Source organism: Salvelinus sp. IW2-2015, linkage group LG15 (genome assembly GCF_002910315.2).
Source record: "Salvelinus sp. IW2-2015 linkage group LG15, ASM291031v2, whole genome shotgun sequence".
In the NCBI taxonomy this organism is placed as follows: Eukaryota; Metazoa; Chordata; class Actinopteri; order Salmoniformes; family Salmonidae; genus Salvelinus; species Salvelinus sp. IW2-2015.
In genome coordinates this window covers 16,840,747-16,857,576 of record NC_036855.1, presented here as the reverse complement: position 1 = coordinate 16,857,576, position 16,830 = coordinate 16,840,747, and the positions used below count along the sequence as shown (strand labels likewise).

The 16,830-nt window shown below is 42.2% G+C and overlaps 1 protein-coding gene across 2 annotated transcripts in view; it reads left to right on the top strand.

The window, feature by feature from the left end:
- The window catches only part of LOC111974232 (breakpoint cluster region protein), a 41,055-nt gene that overhangs the window by 8,488 nt on the left and 15,737 nt on the right, over positions 1-16,830 (top strand). For both annotated transcript variants that reach the window (XM_024001889.2, XM_024001890.2), the window contains exons 3-9: positions 9,368-9,546; positions 10,382-10,486; positions 10,692-10,877; positions 11,648-11,755; positions 11,945-12,002; positions 12,253-12,305; positions 13,641-13,781. In XM_024001889.2, coding sequence (XP_023857657.1) covers positions 9,368-9,546; positions 10,382-10,486; positions 10,692-10,877; positions 11,648-11,755; positions 11,945-12,002; positions 12,253-12,305; positions 13,641-13,781 — 830 coding nt within the window. The remainder of the gene's footprint in view (positions 1-9,367; positions 9,547-10,381; positions 10,487-10,691; positions 10,878-11,647; positions 11,756-11,944; positions 12,003-12,252; positions 12,306-13,640; positions 13,782-16,830) is intronic.

The following is a 16,830-nucleotide window of genomic DNA, read 5'->3' as shown; positions in this document are numbered from 1 at the left end:
CCCTCTCCTTGCCGCTACCTGGACTCAAACCAGGAACACATCGACAACAGCCACACTCGAAGCAGCGTTACCCATGCAGAGCAAGGGGAACAACTACTCCAAGTCTCAGAGCGAGTGACGTTTGAAACGCTATTAGCACGCACCCCGCTAACTAGCTAGCCATTTCACGTCTGTTACACCAGCCTAATCTCGGGAGTTGATAGGCTTGAAGTCATAAACAGCGCAATGCTTGAAGCATTGCGAAGAGCTGCTGGCAAAACGCATGAAAGTGCTGTTTGAATGAATGCTTACGAGCCTGCTGGTGCCTACCATCACTCAGTCAGACTGCTTTATCAAATCATAGACTTAATTATAACATAATAACACACAGAAATACGAGCCTTAGGTCATTAATATGGTCGAATCCGGAAACTATCATCTCAAAAACAAAACGTTTATTCTTTCAGTGAAATACGGAACCGTTCCCTATTTTATCTAACGGGTGGCATCCATAAGTCTAAATATTCCTGTTACATTGCACAACCTTCAATGTTATGTCATAATTACGTAAAATTCTGGCAAATTAGTTCGCAATGAGCCAGGCGGCCCAAACTGTTGCATATACACTGACTCTGCGTGCAATAAACGCAAGAGAAGTGACACAACTTCACATGGTTAATATTGCCTGCTAACCTGGATTTCTTTTAGCTAAATATGCAGGTTTAAAAAGATATACTTCTGTGTAGTGATTTTAAGAAATGCATTGATGTTTATGGTTAGGTACACGTTGGAGCAACGTCAGTCCTTTTTCGCGAATGCGCACTGCATCGATTATATGCAACGCAGGACACGCTAGATAAACTAGTAATATCATCAACCATGTGTAGTTATAACTAGTGATTATGATTGATTGATTGATTTTCTTTTTATAAGATAAGTTTAATGCTAGCTAGCAACTTACCGTGGCTTCTTACTGCATTCGCGTAACAGTTGMGCTCCTCGTGAGGCAGGTGGTTAGAGCGTTGGACTAGTTAACTGTAAGGTTGCAAGATTGAATCGCTGAGCTGACAAGGTAAAATCTGTCATTCTGCCCGTGAACAAGGCAGTTAACCCACTGTTCCTAGGCCGTCATTGAAAATAAGAATGTGTTCTTAACTGACTTGCCTAGTCAAATAAAGGTGTAAAAAATATACACTGCTCAAAAAAATAAAGGGAACACTTAAACAACACAATGTAACTCCAAGTCAATCACACTTCTGTGAAATCAAACTGTCCACTTAGGAAGCAACACTGATTGACAATAAATTTCACATGCTGTTGTGCAAATGGAATAGACAAAAGGTGGAAATTATAGGTAATTAGCAAGACACCCCCAATAAAGGAGTGGTTCTACAGGTGGTGACCACAGACCACTTCTCAGTTCCCTATGCTTCCTGCTGACTTTTGGTCACTTTTGAATGCGGCGGTACTTTCACTCTAGTGGTAGCATAGACGGAGTCTACAACCCACACAAGGGCTCAGGTAGTGCAGCTCATTCAGGATGGCACATCAATGCGAGCTGTGGCAAGAAGGTTTGCGTGTGTCTGTCAGCGTGTGTCCGGAAGCATGGAGGCGGCTACCAGGAGACAGGCCAGTAGGAGAACGAGGAGACGTGGAGGAGAGGACCGTAGGAGGGCAACAACCCAGCCAGAGGACCGCTACCTCCGCCCTTGTGGCAAGGAGGATTACGGAGGAGCACTGCCAGAGCCTGCAATGACCTCCAGCAGGCCACAAATGTGCATGTGTGCTGCTCAAACGGTCAGAAAACAGACTCCATGAGGGTGTATGAGGGCCCGACGTCCACAGGTGGGGTTGTGCTTACAGCCCAACACCGTGCAGGACGTTTTGGCATTTGCCAGGAGAACACCAAGATTGGCAAATTCGCCACGATGGCGCCCTGTGCTCTTCACAGATGAAAGCAGGTTCACACTGAGCACATGTGACAGGACTGGACAGAGTCTGGAGACGCGCGTGGAGAACGTTCTCTCCTGCAACATCCTCCAGCATGACCGGTTTGGCGTGGGTCAGTCATGGTGTGGGTGAGATTTCTTTGGGGGGCCGCACAGCCCTCCATGTGCTCGCCAGAGGTAGGCCCTGGCAGCCATTAGTACCGAGATGAGATCCTCAGATCCCTTGTGAGACCATATGCTGGTGCGGTTGGCCCTTGGGTTCTTCTATGCAAAGACAATGCTAGACCTCATGTGGCTGGAGTGTGTCAGCAGTTCCTGCAAGAGGAAGGCATTGATGCTATGGACTGGTCGCCCGTTTCCCAGACCTGAATCCAATTTGAGCACATCTGGGACAAACATGTCCGCTCCATCCACCAACGCCACGTTGGCACACAGACTGTCCAGGAGTTGGCGGATGCTTTAGTCCAGGTCTGGAGGAGATCCCCAGGAGACCATCCGCCACCTCATCAGGAGCATGCCCAGGTGTTGTAGGGAGGTCATACAGGCACGTGGAGGCCACACACACTACTGAGCCTCATTTTGACTTGTTTAGGACATTTTACATCCAAGTGGATCAGCCTGTAGTGTGGTTTTCCACTTTAATTTTGAGTGTGACTCCAAATCCAGACCTCCATGGGTTGATAAATTTGATTTCCATTGATAATTTTTGTGTGATTTTGTAGTCAGCACATTCAACTATGTAAAGAAAAAAGTATTTAATAAGAATGTTTCATTCATTCAGATCTAGGATGTGTTATTTTAGTGTTCCCTTTATTTTTTTGAGCAGTGTATATATATTTTTTAAATCGGCAAAATCCGCGTCCAAAATTACCGATTTCCGATTGTTATGAAAACTTGAAATCGGCCCTAATTAATCGTCCATTCCGATTAATCGGTCGACCTCTATACTCAATACTAAAGTTTTTATTCCTGGACCATAATGTCCCAAATAATCAGTCTTAAAAGGAATATTAGCCCCTTCTTTGGAGAATCCTTTAACATTTGTGTCTCATTTTAACAGATTTTTAATCTCAATTCTGGTTGTCAATTGAGAGGAATTGGTGTACTCTGTTTTGTTCATTCCATCCAATCCCAGTTAATGCGTGTCCAGAAGGGACTGGCAGGATCTCTACAGGCTGTCACTCTGATCACTGTCTGGACCATTTCCTCCTTTTAGTTATTTCCAGAACAAATGCAGAGTTCATCCTTCTCTCCAAAGAAATATTTAAAGTGTCCTTTAACCAATGCAGTGAAGTGTGACAGTGCTTTGATGCATGCATTACATGGAGATTCTAATAGCAGCAACATTCAGCAGAAACACAATCAAGCTCTCGGTCTTAATCCAAGGGAGAAAGAAAAGGGAACTATATCTTCAAGACAAGTCTTTTTTTACATTTATTTTTTAGCATTCATATGGATATCCTGTATCCCACCAAAACTGTGTGTGACTTTGCTTAGAGCGCAGGGTACATCACAGTTGTGATGTTGAATTTCTGTGTTTATGATTCTGTGGATTTGTCCTGCTAACACATCTGTCAATCCCCTTCTCTCTGGATCATAGTCGGTTCATCTATCTATACATSTGGATTAGGATTACAGGTCTGTGAATATGTCCTTGATGCTTTTGTTGTGTGTGTTGCGTCAAACCTCTCATCACTCTCCACAATTGTTGCATCCACAGGGACAGAGTGCATGTTGACAGTGCACAGGTTATTCTCTGGACTAGGATTTAAGAGCATGTTAACCTGTTATGTTTGGAATCCTAGCAGACAGCTATTTCTAGGTCAGCCCTGTCTCATTGTAAAAGATAAAAGAGAAGCGGATTTGTAGTAGTGTGGCAAAATGGCTCCCTCGGGAACTACTAACTTGTACACTAAACAAACACAACTTCCAGATCCAGCCAAAGCTTTTCTGAGCCTGATGAACTTTGGCTTCCTAAACCCAAAGATCAGAACACAGGCAAATTTAATAATGCTGAAAGAACCTCTAAATTCTGCAGGATTCTCTACTAAAAGTCCAGAGAAACGTTGTCCTTTGCTTGCTACATCTAAAACACTCTCAGCCCCAGCTGTTGGTTTGAGCACTGTTATGCAATGTTATTAGAATATATTTGTTACAGCTCTATTGCACATTAGTAACCATTTTGAGGTTAATTGAGGGGAGACTGTCAGATACACTCTACCACTATTCAACCACATAGTGTTTACGAGTAAACCCATCTGCTTTGACTTTCACTAGGGAAAGCTGTTTTAACATACAGTTATTGTTGTAAAAATTTAATTAAGACATATATTTGTATTTATTTATATGATTCATCAATATAAGTGACAATATTGGATATCAAAAATGTAATTATTGATAGCAATAATTCAAATTTTTGATAGCGACAATAGCATTTTTATATTTAGTTATTTATTATAATGAACTTCATGGGGCCGGGATTACATTTGCATGCTCCTACTTACAGTGCTAGTGAAAGTCTACACACCCCTTGCACAGTTTTCACATTTTGCTTCCTTAAAAGTTTATCTAAAAAAGGATTACATTTTATATTTTTCGTACTGATGTACACAACCTACTCGACATTTTCAAAGTAAAATAAAAAATATTAAATATTCCTTATGAATTTTAAATCAATAAATTATTGATATAGAAAATTCCATTATTAATATAAAAAATGTGATAAATATACACAGTTTATTAGGTACACCCATCTAGTACCGGTTCAAACCCCCCGTTTTCTTCAGAACAGCTTGAATTCTTCGGGGAATGGACATTGGTATCAAGGGACCTAACGTGTGCCAGAAAAACATTCCCCACACCATTACACCACCGCCACCAGCCTTTACTGTTGTCGCCAGGCAGGATGGGGCCTTGGACTCATGCTGCTTATGCTAAATCCTGACTCTGCCATCAGCATGACCAAACAGGAACCAGGATTTGTCGGGCCAGGCAATGTTTTTCCACTCCTCAATTGTCCAGTGTAGGTGATCGCGTGCCGACTGGAGCCGCTTCTTGTTGTTTTTAGTTGATAGGGGTGGAACATGTGTGGTCTTCTGCTGCAATAGCCCATCCGTGACAAGGACCGACGAGTTGAGTGTTCCGAGATGCCGTTCTGCATACCACTGTAGTACTGAGCTATTATTTGTCTGTTTGTGGCCTGCCTGTTTGCTTGCATGATCCTTGCCATTATCCTTTGAACTCTCTCATCAACAAGTTGTTTTCGGCCACAGGACTGCCGCTGACTGGATGTTTTTTTGATTGTCGCACCGTTCTTGGTCAACCCTAGACACTGTCGTGCGTGAAAAGCCCAGGAGGCCGGATGTTTCTGAGATACTCAAACCCGCGCCCCTGGCAACAATGATCATACTACTCTGAAAGTCACTTAGGTCACTAGTTTGGCCCATTCTAACATTCAATAGAAAAGTAACTGAATGCCTGTCTGCCTGCTTTATATAGCAAGCCATGGCCTTGTGACTCACTGTATGTAGGAGCGAACCATTTTTGTGAACTGGCCACTGACTATATTAAAACGGCTTTCCATACTAATACTGCACAGGGGAAACTGCATTAGCTCTTTGGTAATCCCACAGAGCTGTAGCTGAACTTCTTTGTTAAATGTTTTACCATGATTTAACTTAGGAAAAAGTCAATGCATTAGACAACTCACAGGGTTGGTTCAAGGACAGCAATCCTAGAGTTGATATATGTTATTTAATATGAATCTAAATGTGGGCGTGTGGGAGGAGGGGGATGTTTGTGTGAAAAGGTGACCTTGTGCAGAATGTCTGTTTCCTGCTCTGAAGTTGATGAATTTGCTGAATGTTCTGGACAGACCTGCCTGGACACTTCCTTAGCAACAGGCCTTGCAGTCTGAGAACTAAGCTGTGCTGAGGAACTAGTCTATTGTGAAATCCTCTTCACTCAATGTTGGGAAGCTTGCCTGCTTTTTCATGCTACCATGGATAACTATTCTGCATTTTAAAAGCATGGTTATCCCAGAGCCATGTAAATAACTGTCTCTGTGAACATTATTTTAGTTCATATCAATTCATATGTAAGAAATAATATTTTAAGACATGTTTTATAGTTTGTCTATTTTACTGAAATATATTTGTGTCTGTATGATTGGTCAGTGTGTGTCCATTGACTGTGATTTCCAGGCCTCTGTGGCTGTGTGAGAGGTTATTCACCCAGTGTCACTGCTGTTGTATAATCTGACAGACATTCAGTGTGGCCTTTCACATTGACTTCCCCTGTATTCCCCTTGCCTGCTCCTCCAGAGTAAACACAGTGGTTTCTCTCTGCATGGCCCAGTGTGTTTGTTCAGGTTCTTTGTCATGGTTTCTGGGGGTGTCCCACTGTCAGCCTGACTCAACCAGCCCCCGGCCACTCCACATGGCTGGGTTCCATCTGCCTTCCTTGCTTCCGGAATCCTCTCTTTCCTGTTTTCTAGCAGAGGTGAACTACACTGAGCAAAAATATAAACGCAACAATTTCAAAGATTTTACTGAGTTACAGTTAAAGTAAGGAAATCAGAAATAAATACATTAGGCCCTAATCTATGGATTTCACATGACTGGGAATACAGATGTGTATCTCTTGATCACAGATACAGTACCTGGTGTGAACACCACTTGCCTCATGCAGCACGACACATCTRCTTCACATAGAGTTGATCAGGCTGTTGATTGTGGCCTGTGGAATGTTGTTGCACTCCTCTTCAATGGCTGTGTGAAGTTGCTGGATATTGGCGGGAACTTGGACACGCTGTTGTACACGTCGATCCATAGCATCCCAAACAGGTTTAATGGGAGTATACAGGCCATGGAAGAACTGGGACATTTTCAACTTCCAGGAATTGTGTATAGAACCTTGCGATATGGGGCCGTGCATTATCATGCTGAAATGTGATGGCTGGATGAATGGCACGACACTGGGCCTCAGGATCTTGTTACAGTATCTCTGTGTGCATTCAAATTGCCAATGACAAAATGCAGTTGTCTTCGTTGTCTGTAGCTTATGCCTACCCATACCATAACCCCACCTCCACCATGGGGCACTCTGTTCACAGCGTTGACATCAACAAAACGCTCGCCCACACGATGCCATCGCTGTCTGTCATCTGCCCAGTACAGTTGATGCCGGGATTCATCCGTGAAGAGCACACATCTCCAGCATGCCAGTGACCATTGAAGGTGAGCATTTGCCCACTGAAGTTGGCTACAACGCTGAACTACAGTCAGGTCAAGACCCTGGTGAAGACGACGAGCATGCAGATGAGCTTCCCTGAGAAAGTTTGTGCAGAAGTTCTTTGGTTGTGCAAACCCACAGTTTTATCAGCTGTCCGGGTGGCTGCTCTCAGATGATCCCGCAGGTGAAGAAGCCGGATGTGGAGGACCTGGGTTTGCATGGTTACACGTGGTCTGCGGTTGTGAGGCCGGTTAGACGCACTGCCAAAATCTCTAAAACGCCATTGGATGGGGCTTATGGGAGAGAAAGGAACATTCAATTATCTGGCAGCAGCTCTGGTGGGCGTTCCTTCAGTCAGCATGCCAATTGCACGCTCCCTCAAATTGAGACATCTGTCTTATTGTGTTCTGTGACAAAACTGCACATTTTAGAGTGCCCTTTTATTGGCCCCAGCACAAGATGCACCTGCAGTATGTATTGATCATGCTGTTTAATCAGCTTCTTGATATGCCACACCTGTCAGGTGGATGGATTATCTTGGCAAAGGAGAAATGCTCACTAACAGGGATGTAAAAAAAATATGTGCACAGAATTTGAGAGAAATAAGCTTTTTGTGTGTATGGACATTTTTGGGGATCTTTAATTTCAGCTCATGAAGGGACCAATACTTTACATGTTGCGTTTATATTTTGGTTCAGTATAGTTATCTCTGTGTCCACTTCTGAACGTACAGTATTTCAGCTACATACAGCTATTTTAACACTGAGGCCTCACAGACAAACAAACACCATAGCTTGTATCAGGACACTGGTGGTGCTTGTGCTTCTCCCACACAGATACTGACAATAATGGTAGACATTGTTGGTGAGTCAAAGTGACAATAAAAGGGATTGAACTGTTCTTGATGCAAAACTATATAGATGAATAATAGCGGAAACAACTAGTCTACACAACAGCAGCTAACACATCAAGATAGACCCCTGTTGCATTGTGTCTGTAAACACTTCCACCCAGAATGTCTGCTTTGCTGTGATTGTGAATTAAAGGGGGTGTTTTCTGGTCTGTGTCTAACACCTACAGTACAAACCAGAGAGAATATAGGAGCAGGAAGAGCTGCGGTTTGTCCTCTCTCTCTGTAACGGGGAGGTCTAATGTAGCCTTGGCCACTTCCCTACACCTTGGATTTATTCACCAAGAATGAACTTGAAAACCACACAGCCACAATCAGACATGGTTGAGAAGGAAGGAGAGGAGAAGATATGATAACGAGTGGTGGAAATCCCATTGACCCAAATATCTGTCCCTCAGGTTACTGGTTCACCTGTGGCTACTGAGTGATTATTAAGAAGGAATTCCTCTTTGATTGCTCTCATACTCTGTGCCCTCCGTAGAGTTTTTTTTGTCATCATTGAGTTGATATGTAAATAAAGCATTACTATGGTTAAGCTCCTTTCCAGTATAGCTGCCTTGAACTGCTGCTGCATCTCTACAGTTAAAGTATGTTATGTACAGAGAGTAGAGGGACTGACTAATGCTTCTCCTCACCACACAAGTGAATCAGAGTTTTCGCTGCGATTCTCCTGGCTTATCCTCTGCTGTAGGATGGTCCCTGTGTGTCTGGCACAGTCTCTGAAGATCAGAGGGGATTTGAAGCACAGAGACACAGAATGTAATGGAATAGAGCACATTAGAGTTTGAATGACAGAGCTGTTTTCATCAGGTCAGTCTAGTTATTTTGAATGTACAGTAGCTTTTATATAATACCATTGATATATAGATATGAATAACTTTATTTTATTTCAGTCATTTTTTTAAGCCCTTGTGTTTGATGTCAGACCTATTTTGGTTCTTATTGAGTCTGCACCATATCCTTGTCTCAACAAAGGATTATTGTTTTTAAGTTTAAAAAAAWTTCAATTTCAAAGAGCAGATGAATATAGACAAATATGAATACAGATTTGTTTTTTTGAGGGAGGTAATGTTTCCAGTCAAACTGGTCATGACAATTGATCACACATTTCTATCTTCTTTCACTGCCTGTTCAGTGGCTTTAATGGTGTTTTTAGAGGAGAAGAGAGAATGTCTTGCATGTGAAGGGTGTGAAGTGTCAGAGAGAGAGAGAGAGATTCACACAGTGCCACTGTCTTGGAACATACTTTACACTACCACACCTAATCCCCTCCATCTGTCTGTAATTATCCCAAAAGTCCCCTACAGTGTGACCCCTCCTTCCTATGGCTATGACCTGGAGCAGGCGGCGGAGCACCAGCAGCACCATGACCTCCTGCCTTTCAGCACCTCGCTCTCCTCCTCACCTCGCCTCCGCTCCAAGAGCTGCAGCAGCCAGCACACACACTCCTCTGGCTCCCTGGAGTCCACCCTGTCGGTAAGGTTAATGCCAGTCCTACTATCATATACCTCCATCTTCTACTCTTAAAGCCCATGTGTCTGATTTTTCCACCCAGTGCAGCTGTATGTTAATGCCCCCATCCTCTATAAGTCTGCCTTGGGCTCTCTGAGTGTATTTAATAGAGATGCTCTGCTCGTTCCAACCACACTTTCACTCACCCTATAAATCTCATCCACCTCTATTGTGCTGTACCTAGCCAATCTCCGGTGTCCCCTAGGTCCTCCTCTGATGTGCTCAGCTCTCTGATCTTCAAAGGTTAAATCCAGGGGGAGGCCTCCTCTTGTGCCCCCTTAGTATTCAGGCTGTGGAATGTCAGAGCTATTCATTTCTGCTCTGTGCATGAGCTCCATATCGACCGAACACAGGCGGCTGGTGGCACCTTAATGGGGGAGTATGGGCTCATAGTAATGGCTGGAACGGAATAAATGGAATCGTGAGCGACAGACTGTCAGAAACCTAACTACTGATGCCTTTGACCCATCAGTAACTACAGGTCCCATCCTAGGCTAGGAAAACAATTGCTTCCCTCCACAATACAATGGATCTTTGACCCTGGCCTCTGCCCTCTACATCTCCAACAGGATTTAATCAAATGTATTGGGTTCRCTTGAGACGACAGTCTTTACTCGTAGCTGTTTAGAGGTCTCATTCAACATCCAGGGGGATTAGGGAAGATCTGCTCTGGTTACAATTAGAATCACCAAATAAGCCTGGTAGAAGTGAATACCCGGTCTGTCGCTCTCACTGTCTCTCTGTCTCTCTCTTTCTCTCTCTCTCTGCCATTCACTGTTAGTCTCATTCTCACACACAGACAGAGCTGGATCAGGAGAAAGAGTTGGAGATGCGGAAGTGGGTTTTGTCAGGGATCCTGGCCAGTGAGGAGACATATCTCAGCCACCTGGGGGCTATCTTACTGGTAAGAGACAGGACTTTGAGCTAATTGAATATGACACTAATTGAATATGCCACACCTCACTGTGATGAACAGTGATTTCAGAGCGTTGGGACAGTAAAATGTTGGATGGACAGACGGATGGATGTATACACACACACACACACACACACACACACACACACACACACACACACAGTAATGCTTTGTCTTGCATTGATTGTCCCAGCCCATGAAGCCTCTGAGGGCAGCAGCTACTACCTCCCAGCCGATGCTGACCATCCAGCAGATAGAGACCATCTTCTTCAAGGTGACGGAGCTCCATGAGATCCACAAGGACTTCTACGATGCCCTGCTACCCAGAGTTCAGGACTGGAGCCACAACCAGTGTGTGGGCGATCTCTTCCAGAAACTGGTGAGCATTATTATTGTTGTGTAAAGACCTAGGAAATGCTGTTATGGTTKTTTTGTGTTAGTTCTTCCAGATGCATTTGTTCCTTTGTTCATAAGTACAAAAACGTGAAATAGACTCCCCCAGCCACAAACTGCATTCTTCTGTGAGTAAGCAGATATTTATCCAATAAGTCAGTCACTTTTAAAGACAATATTAGTAGACTTCCTTTGATCATTAATAATACTGAAGAGAGATTTAAAGAGTAGAAAGAGGGAGTTAGACTGGCTATAATGTGTGGTGGATGCTGGACCCCACATGTGAGCAGACTGCCTGGAGACATCTCCCACACAGATAAAAGCCTGGCTATAGCACATAACAGGCAGTAAAGGAGGACAAAACACCACTAAGAGGCTCCTGACTGCAAAGAGCTGCCTCAGTATGACAGTGGAGGAAAGGAAGATGCATGAAACAAAATCACATAATTTGTCCTTATTTTCATGACTGTGTGCCGCTTTTTTATGACGGCTGCAGCAGGTGTGTGTGTGTGTTTGTGTGTGTGTGTTGGTGTGTGCACAGTCATAAAAAAAAAGGACAAATTATGACTGATAGGATGCATGTTTTCAATGCTGTTTTTGTTGAAGGCCATACCTCGTCTGATCGCTATTCCCAGCACCATTAGAAGGGAAAGCAACTAGTATGACTGGAGTAGAGAGCAGCCAAAACTGGGTACATGAATCCAACAGCAGGTTAACTACATCATATCTACTCTCTATTGTCTCTCTCTATTATAGGCCAGCCAGCTAGGAGTGTACAGGGCCTTTGTGGATAACTATACGGTTGCTGTGGAGACGGCAGACAAGTGCTGCCAGGCCAACATACAGTTTGCTGAAATATGTCAGGTATGTATTGTATTTTATATGTCTACTTTTACAAGGGCAACGTTTCGGTTAGAATACCTCATCCCCTTCTCAATTGCCAGAACCGGCTGGGTGGACAGAGATAAGAATAAATATTACTGTGATACTGTGCTGTGTTGAAATGGTGTACTCGTATCATTATGCCTTTCTCGATTCCTGTTGTGCCCTCAGAATCTTAAGGTCATAAGCACCAAGGAATGCAAAGACCAGGCAAAAAAWTCACTGGAAAGTAAGTGCAATTTCATTATTTTGAACAATTCACAGTCAAAATTAACTAAACCTTACATTTATTTAAATATCTATAGTTCAAGACAATGAAGAATTGAACCCTCCAGTTATTTGAATTCAGAAAGAGTGGTACATGCTTAGTTAAAGCATATTGAATATGACCCTCAACCTCAAGGTGTCCTATGTTGTTAGTTCTGCGTTGCCTTGTCCTGCCTTGGACTTTATATACTTTATGACCCTGTCCCCCTCAGCTCTGCTCTATAAACCCGTGGACAGAGTTACCCGCAGCACCCTGGTTCTGCATGTAAGTCAAATCAACACACTGAAGATTTTTCCCCTTCAGACCTGAATTTCTTTTATGAAAACAATGCTTCACATATCTTAGAAGAAGTTATCATAATTTATCTTAAATTAATTTATCTTTTTTCTTTCTCTCTTTCACACTTTCTCTTTCTCCTCTTTCTACCTCTATCTTTCTCTTTTGCTCTCTCCTTTCTTTCTCTTTCGCTCGCTCTCCTTTCTTAATTTTAAAATTATTTCTTTCTTTCTGTCCCCCTTTCTTTCTCTCTTTCTTTCTTTCTTTCTTTCTGTCTCCCTTTCTTTCACTCTCTCTCTCCTCTCTTTCTCTTCCTTTCTTACTATTTCTGTCCTTTCTTTCTCTCTCTTTCTCTTTCTCTCATTCTTTGTTTCTATTCTTTCTTACTCTTTCTTTCTTTCACACTCTCTCCTTTTTATTTCTCTCTTACTCGTTCACCCTCCTTTTTCTCTTTCTTTCTTTCTCTCCTCTTTCTCTTTTTCTTTCTCTTTCACCCTCTCTCCTTTCTTTCTTTCCTTCACCGTCTCTCATCTTTTCTTTCTTTCTTTTCCTTTCTTATTATTTCTCTCCTTTCTTACGCTTTCCCTTTTTTCTCTTTCTTCTATTTCTTTCTCTCGCTCTTTCTTTCCATCATTCTTTCTCTCCTTACTCTTTCTCTCTCTCTCTCTCCTTACTTTTTCTTTGTTCTTTCTCTTTCTTTCATCCTGTTTCTTTCTTTCTCTCCTCTTTCTTTCTTTTCACCCTCTCACTCTCTCGCTCACCTCTCTTTCTTTCCTTGTCTCTATTTCTCTTTCTTTCACCCTCTCCTTTCTTTCTTTCTTTCTTTCTTTCTCTCTCTCTTTCTCTCATTCTTTGTTTCTCTCGCTCTCTTACTCTTTCTCTCTCTCATTCTGTGTTTCTCTCGTTTCTTTCTTTCTTTCACCCTCTCCTTTCTTTTTTCTTTTCCTTTCTTACTTTCTCTCCTTTCTTACATTTTTCTTTCGCTCTCTGTCTCCTTTCTCTTTCTTTCTTTCTCTCTTTCTTTCACTCTCTTCTCTCTTTCTTTCACTCTCCTCTTTCTTTCTTTCTCTCTTTCTTTATTTCACCCTCTTTCTCTCCTTTCTTTTTATTTCTTTCTCTCTCTGCTCTTTCTCTCTTTCTTTCCATCTTTCTCTCCTTTTTTTCTTACACTTTCACTCTTTCTATCTCTCTCTTACTTTCTTTTACCCTCTCTCTCTCTCCTCTCCTTTCTTTTTCTTTCACCTTTCCCCCTCTTTTTCTTTCTTTCTTTCACCCGCTCTTTCTTTCACCCTCTTTCTATCTTTTTTTCTCTTTCTCTCTCAGGACCTGTTGAAACACACCCCCTCCAGCCACCCAGACTATCCACTGCTGCAGGATGCCCTGAGAATCTCCCAGAACTTCCTGTCCAGCATCAACGAGGAGATCACCCCGCGCAGGCAGTCTATGACAGTGAAGAAGGGAGAGGTCAGTGTGGCAGGCTTTGACATGAGGTGGCATGCATTTTGGACAACTGACTGTCCAAACAGAAAGTTTAAAGTGACCAAATCGAATTTGTGTATGTTCAGACAGCAGTCATTTGCTGACAAGGCTCCACTAGTTATCACAGTAACGACGGGTGTGTGTGTGCAGTGGGGTAGGCTGATTGGTGCTGGTGCTTGTGCTTCCTGTCACTCAGAAGTTATGTAGCAAGCTAAGGTGACAACAATGCCTGCCATGGTTGTTTGCTTTGAATGTTCAAAATCATAGGGTAAGAACACTTTTAAAATTAAAGTCTCAAAGGATAAGATGATCCAACTTTCAAACGATACCTTTTTGGCTAGCCATAGCAGTCAACTAGCTAGCTAGCACATTCACTAATTTATTTGTAACCAAATAACAAGCTAGTTAGCTACCACATGTTCTTGTCAAACTGTCAGCAGAGTAGCTAGCAAGAAACAATATATGTTGAATAAAAGTCTAAAAACCACTTGAGGGCAAATAAATCAGATTTTCCCGTTCAGACACAAGTCACATGGCCAGGAATCAGATTTGTAATTGACATGTGGCTTGAAATATCAGATTCCGTGTGCTTTTTTGCAGAAAAATATCAGATTCGAATCGGATATGCAAATGTATAGGATTTTAGTCACTTAAAACTGCCAATGTGAACACGGCTTTAGAGGCACACAGACACCCCAACCTGGCCATGTGGCTATCTGGACCTCCCTTATAATGCTTTCATACTTGTCTTCTTTTCAGACACTTTGATGTCACACTGCACCATTCCATAAGCAAAATAGTGTCAGATTACACAGCKTGTGTCAAAATGAGAAATCACCAGTCTCTTGTCCATTCAGACAGTTACAGTCGTTAGTTGGGTAGATTGCTTAATAAGATAGATTCCCCCAAGCAACACAGGTTCAGAGCTATACATTAGGAATCTGAGGGTTACTGTAAATTAGCTAATCAGTGCTTCTCAGTTCCTGTAAAAGCCAGGGAAATGGTGTGTCTGTAAACTTCAATAAACCTGCGTTGTGAGTCAGATTCCTGCTGAGTCATCTCTGCCTGTCTGGTTTATTAGTGGAGGAAGTGGAGCCTAGAGGAAGCTCATGACAAATTAATATGGTTCTGACCAGGAAATCCCATCACACTGCCTACATCCTTGTCCTGGCTCCCCCACTCCCATCCTCCTGTCCCACTCTGAAGTCTGCTTCCCAGAAATGACCTGTAGCACGTCTTATCAAGTATCTGTCCACCCTTTCCCGTGGTGGCACGTACTAGTTACTTACCCTCACTCTCTCACCCCTGCTGAATTTCATCTATTATTACTGGAAACCTGTCCAAGTATGTCCATCAGACTTTTTACAATAAGTAAACGTGAGAATGGAACTCAGACAAATTACATTTCTGTATGGGTTGGCTCTATTGTAGTATTCCACAATTCATAGGCCTCTATTTGCTAAAGGCAAAATAAATGTAGTACTTGTAAGTGACTGGAGTTTGGTAGCTAACTGGATAAACTTACTGTGGTGATTGAAATCCAGGGTTCGATTTAGTTTGGCCTAGGGTTGCAAAGGGTCGGATACTTTCCGGTAAATTTCCWAAATTTTCCTTGGGAAGTTAAGAATTTGGGGAATTTTGCTTAAATTCATCAAATAAGTTAGCTTATAACAATGAACCTTTTTTTGTGGGATACACATAAGGCAATTCTAGGTCTTGTGGCATATTTTGGTTAAACTATCCCCAATTAAATGAAATTGCAACTCTGCATGCACAGTGCACTCTTCCATCACATGTCCAGCTGATTCTCAAGATCTTGCACACTAGTGAGATGCTATTGAGCCCACACAACTACACTGTCTGAGCCAAGGACTACATGCTTTCTGGTAAGTTTTGATTACAATACTGGGTGGGGTGAATATATTTTATGACATAATAAAAAATCATGTAACTAGTAAATAGTCTACAGCAAAGTGTTTAAATTATTTCTAACTTGTTACCAATTTCTGCTAGTTAGTTGCTACTGTGTGGGTTTTAGCTTGCTTGAGCCTGCTAACTAAGGAATGTTAATCCATACATGTTAAATAAAGTAAAAAATATCTTACAAAGGAGTTGTTTAATCTAACTGCTTAACTATTTATCTGTACATGGAATTGTATATATTTTTCTTCTTCTAATCTTTACAGGAAATGCCACAGGCACTATCTGATGTGTGGAGACATTTCACTGCAGCTGATGTAGAAGGAAAAGCTGGGTACATTTGCAAATACTGTGCCAAATCATATGTGAAGAATGAAACAAAGATGCAGAATCATCTGGCCAAGTGCATAAAGTTCCCTCAGCGCTCACAACAAGCAACCTCTGACAAAAGTCCGTCTACTTCTATTCGAGGTGAAAATGATGAATCGGACACCTTATCGATAGCAACAGCTCATGGTCCTCCTGGAATCAGAAACATTTTACAGATGTACGTTGAAAACATTTTTGGGAGATGCGATGGATCATTGGGGATCATTCAATATTCCCTTTTGTTGTTCAGTGAAAACATCCCATGTGAAGAGTCAACCCATTTAATTAATGCTCAATTCATAATAACATTTCTATTGGATGGATTTAATCATTTGAAATGATGTCTACTTATGATAAGGTAAAAGGTTTATGTTTCTGTCTCTATATGGTAAATATTTCCAATGCAAAAAAACATCTACATTTAAATGGTATTCATATTCATTTGCATATATTTCCATTAATTCCCATATATTCCCAGGGAAAGTTTCCACCTCCTAGTTGGGCCCATCTTACCAATTTTGTCATCAGATAGTCATCCTCCATTTTGAGATATGTCAAAGTAACTGATGACCAGGTCAATACAGTGACCATAAATCCATGAGGGCATCTCCCTGGTGGAGTTTTCCTTGTTTTTGCATAAATGTGGTTAGGATGGCTTGGTAGAGTCCCACATGGGTGCTATTTTTTAAAATGTATAAGCAGCTTTCAGCTCGTAGGGTCAAAGGTCAGTATTAACAGTCCAAGC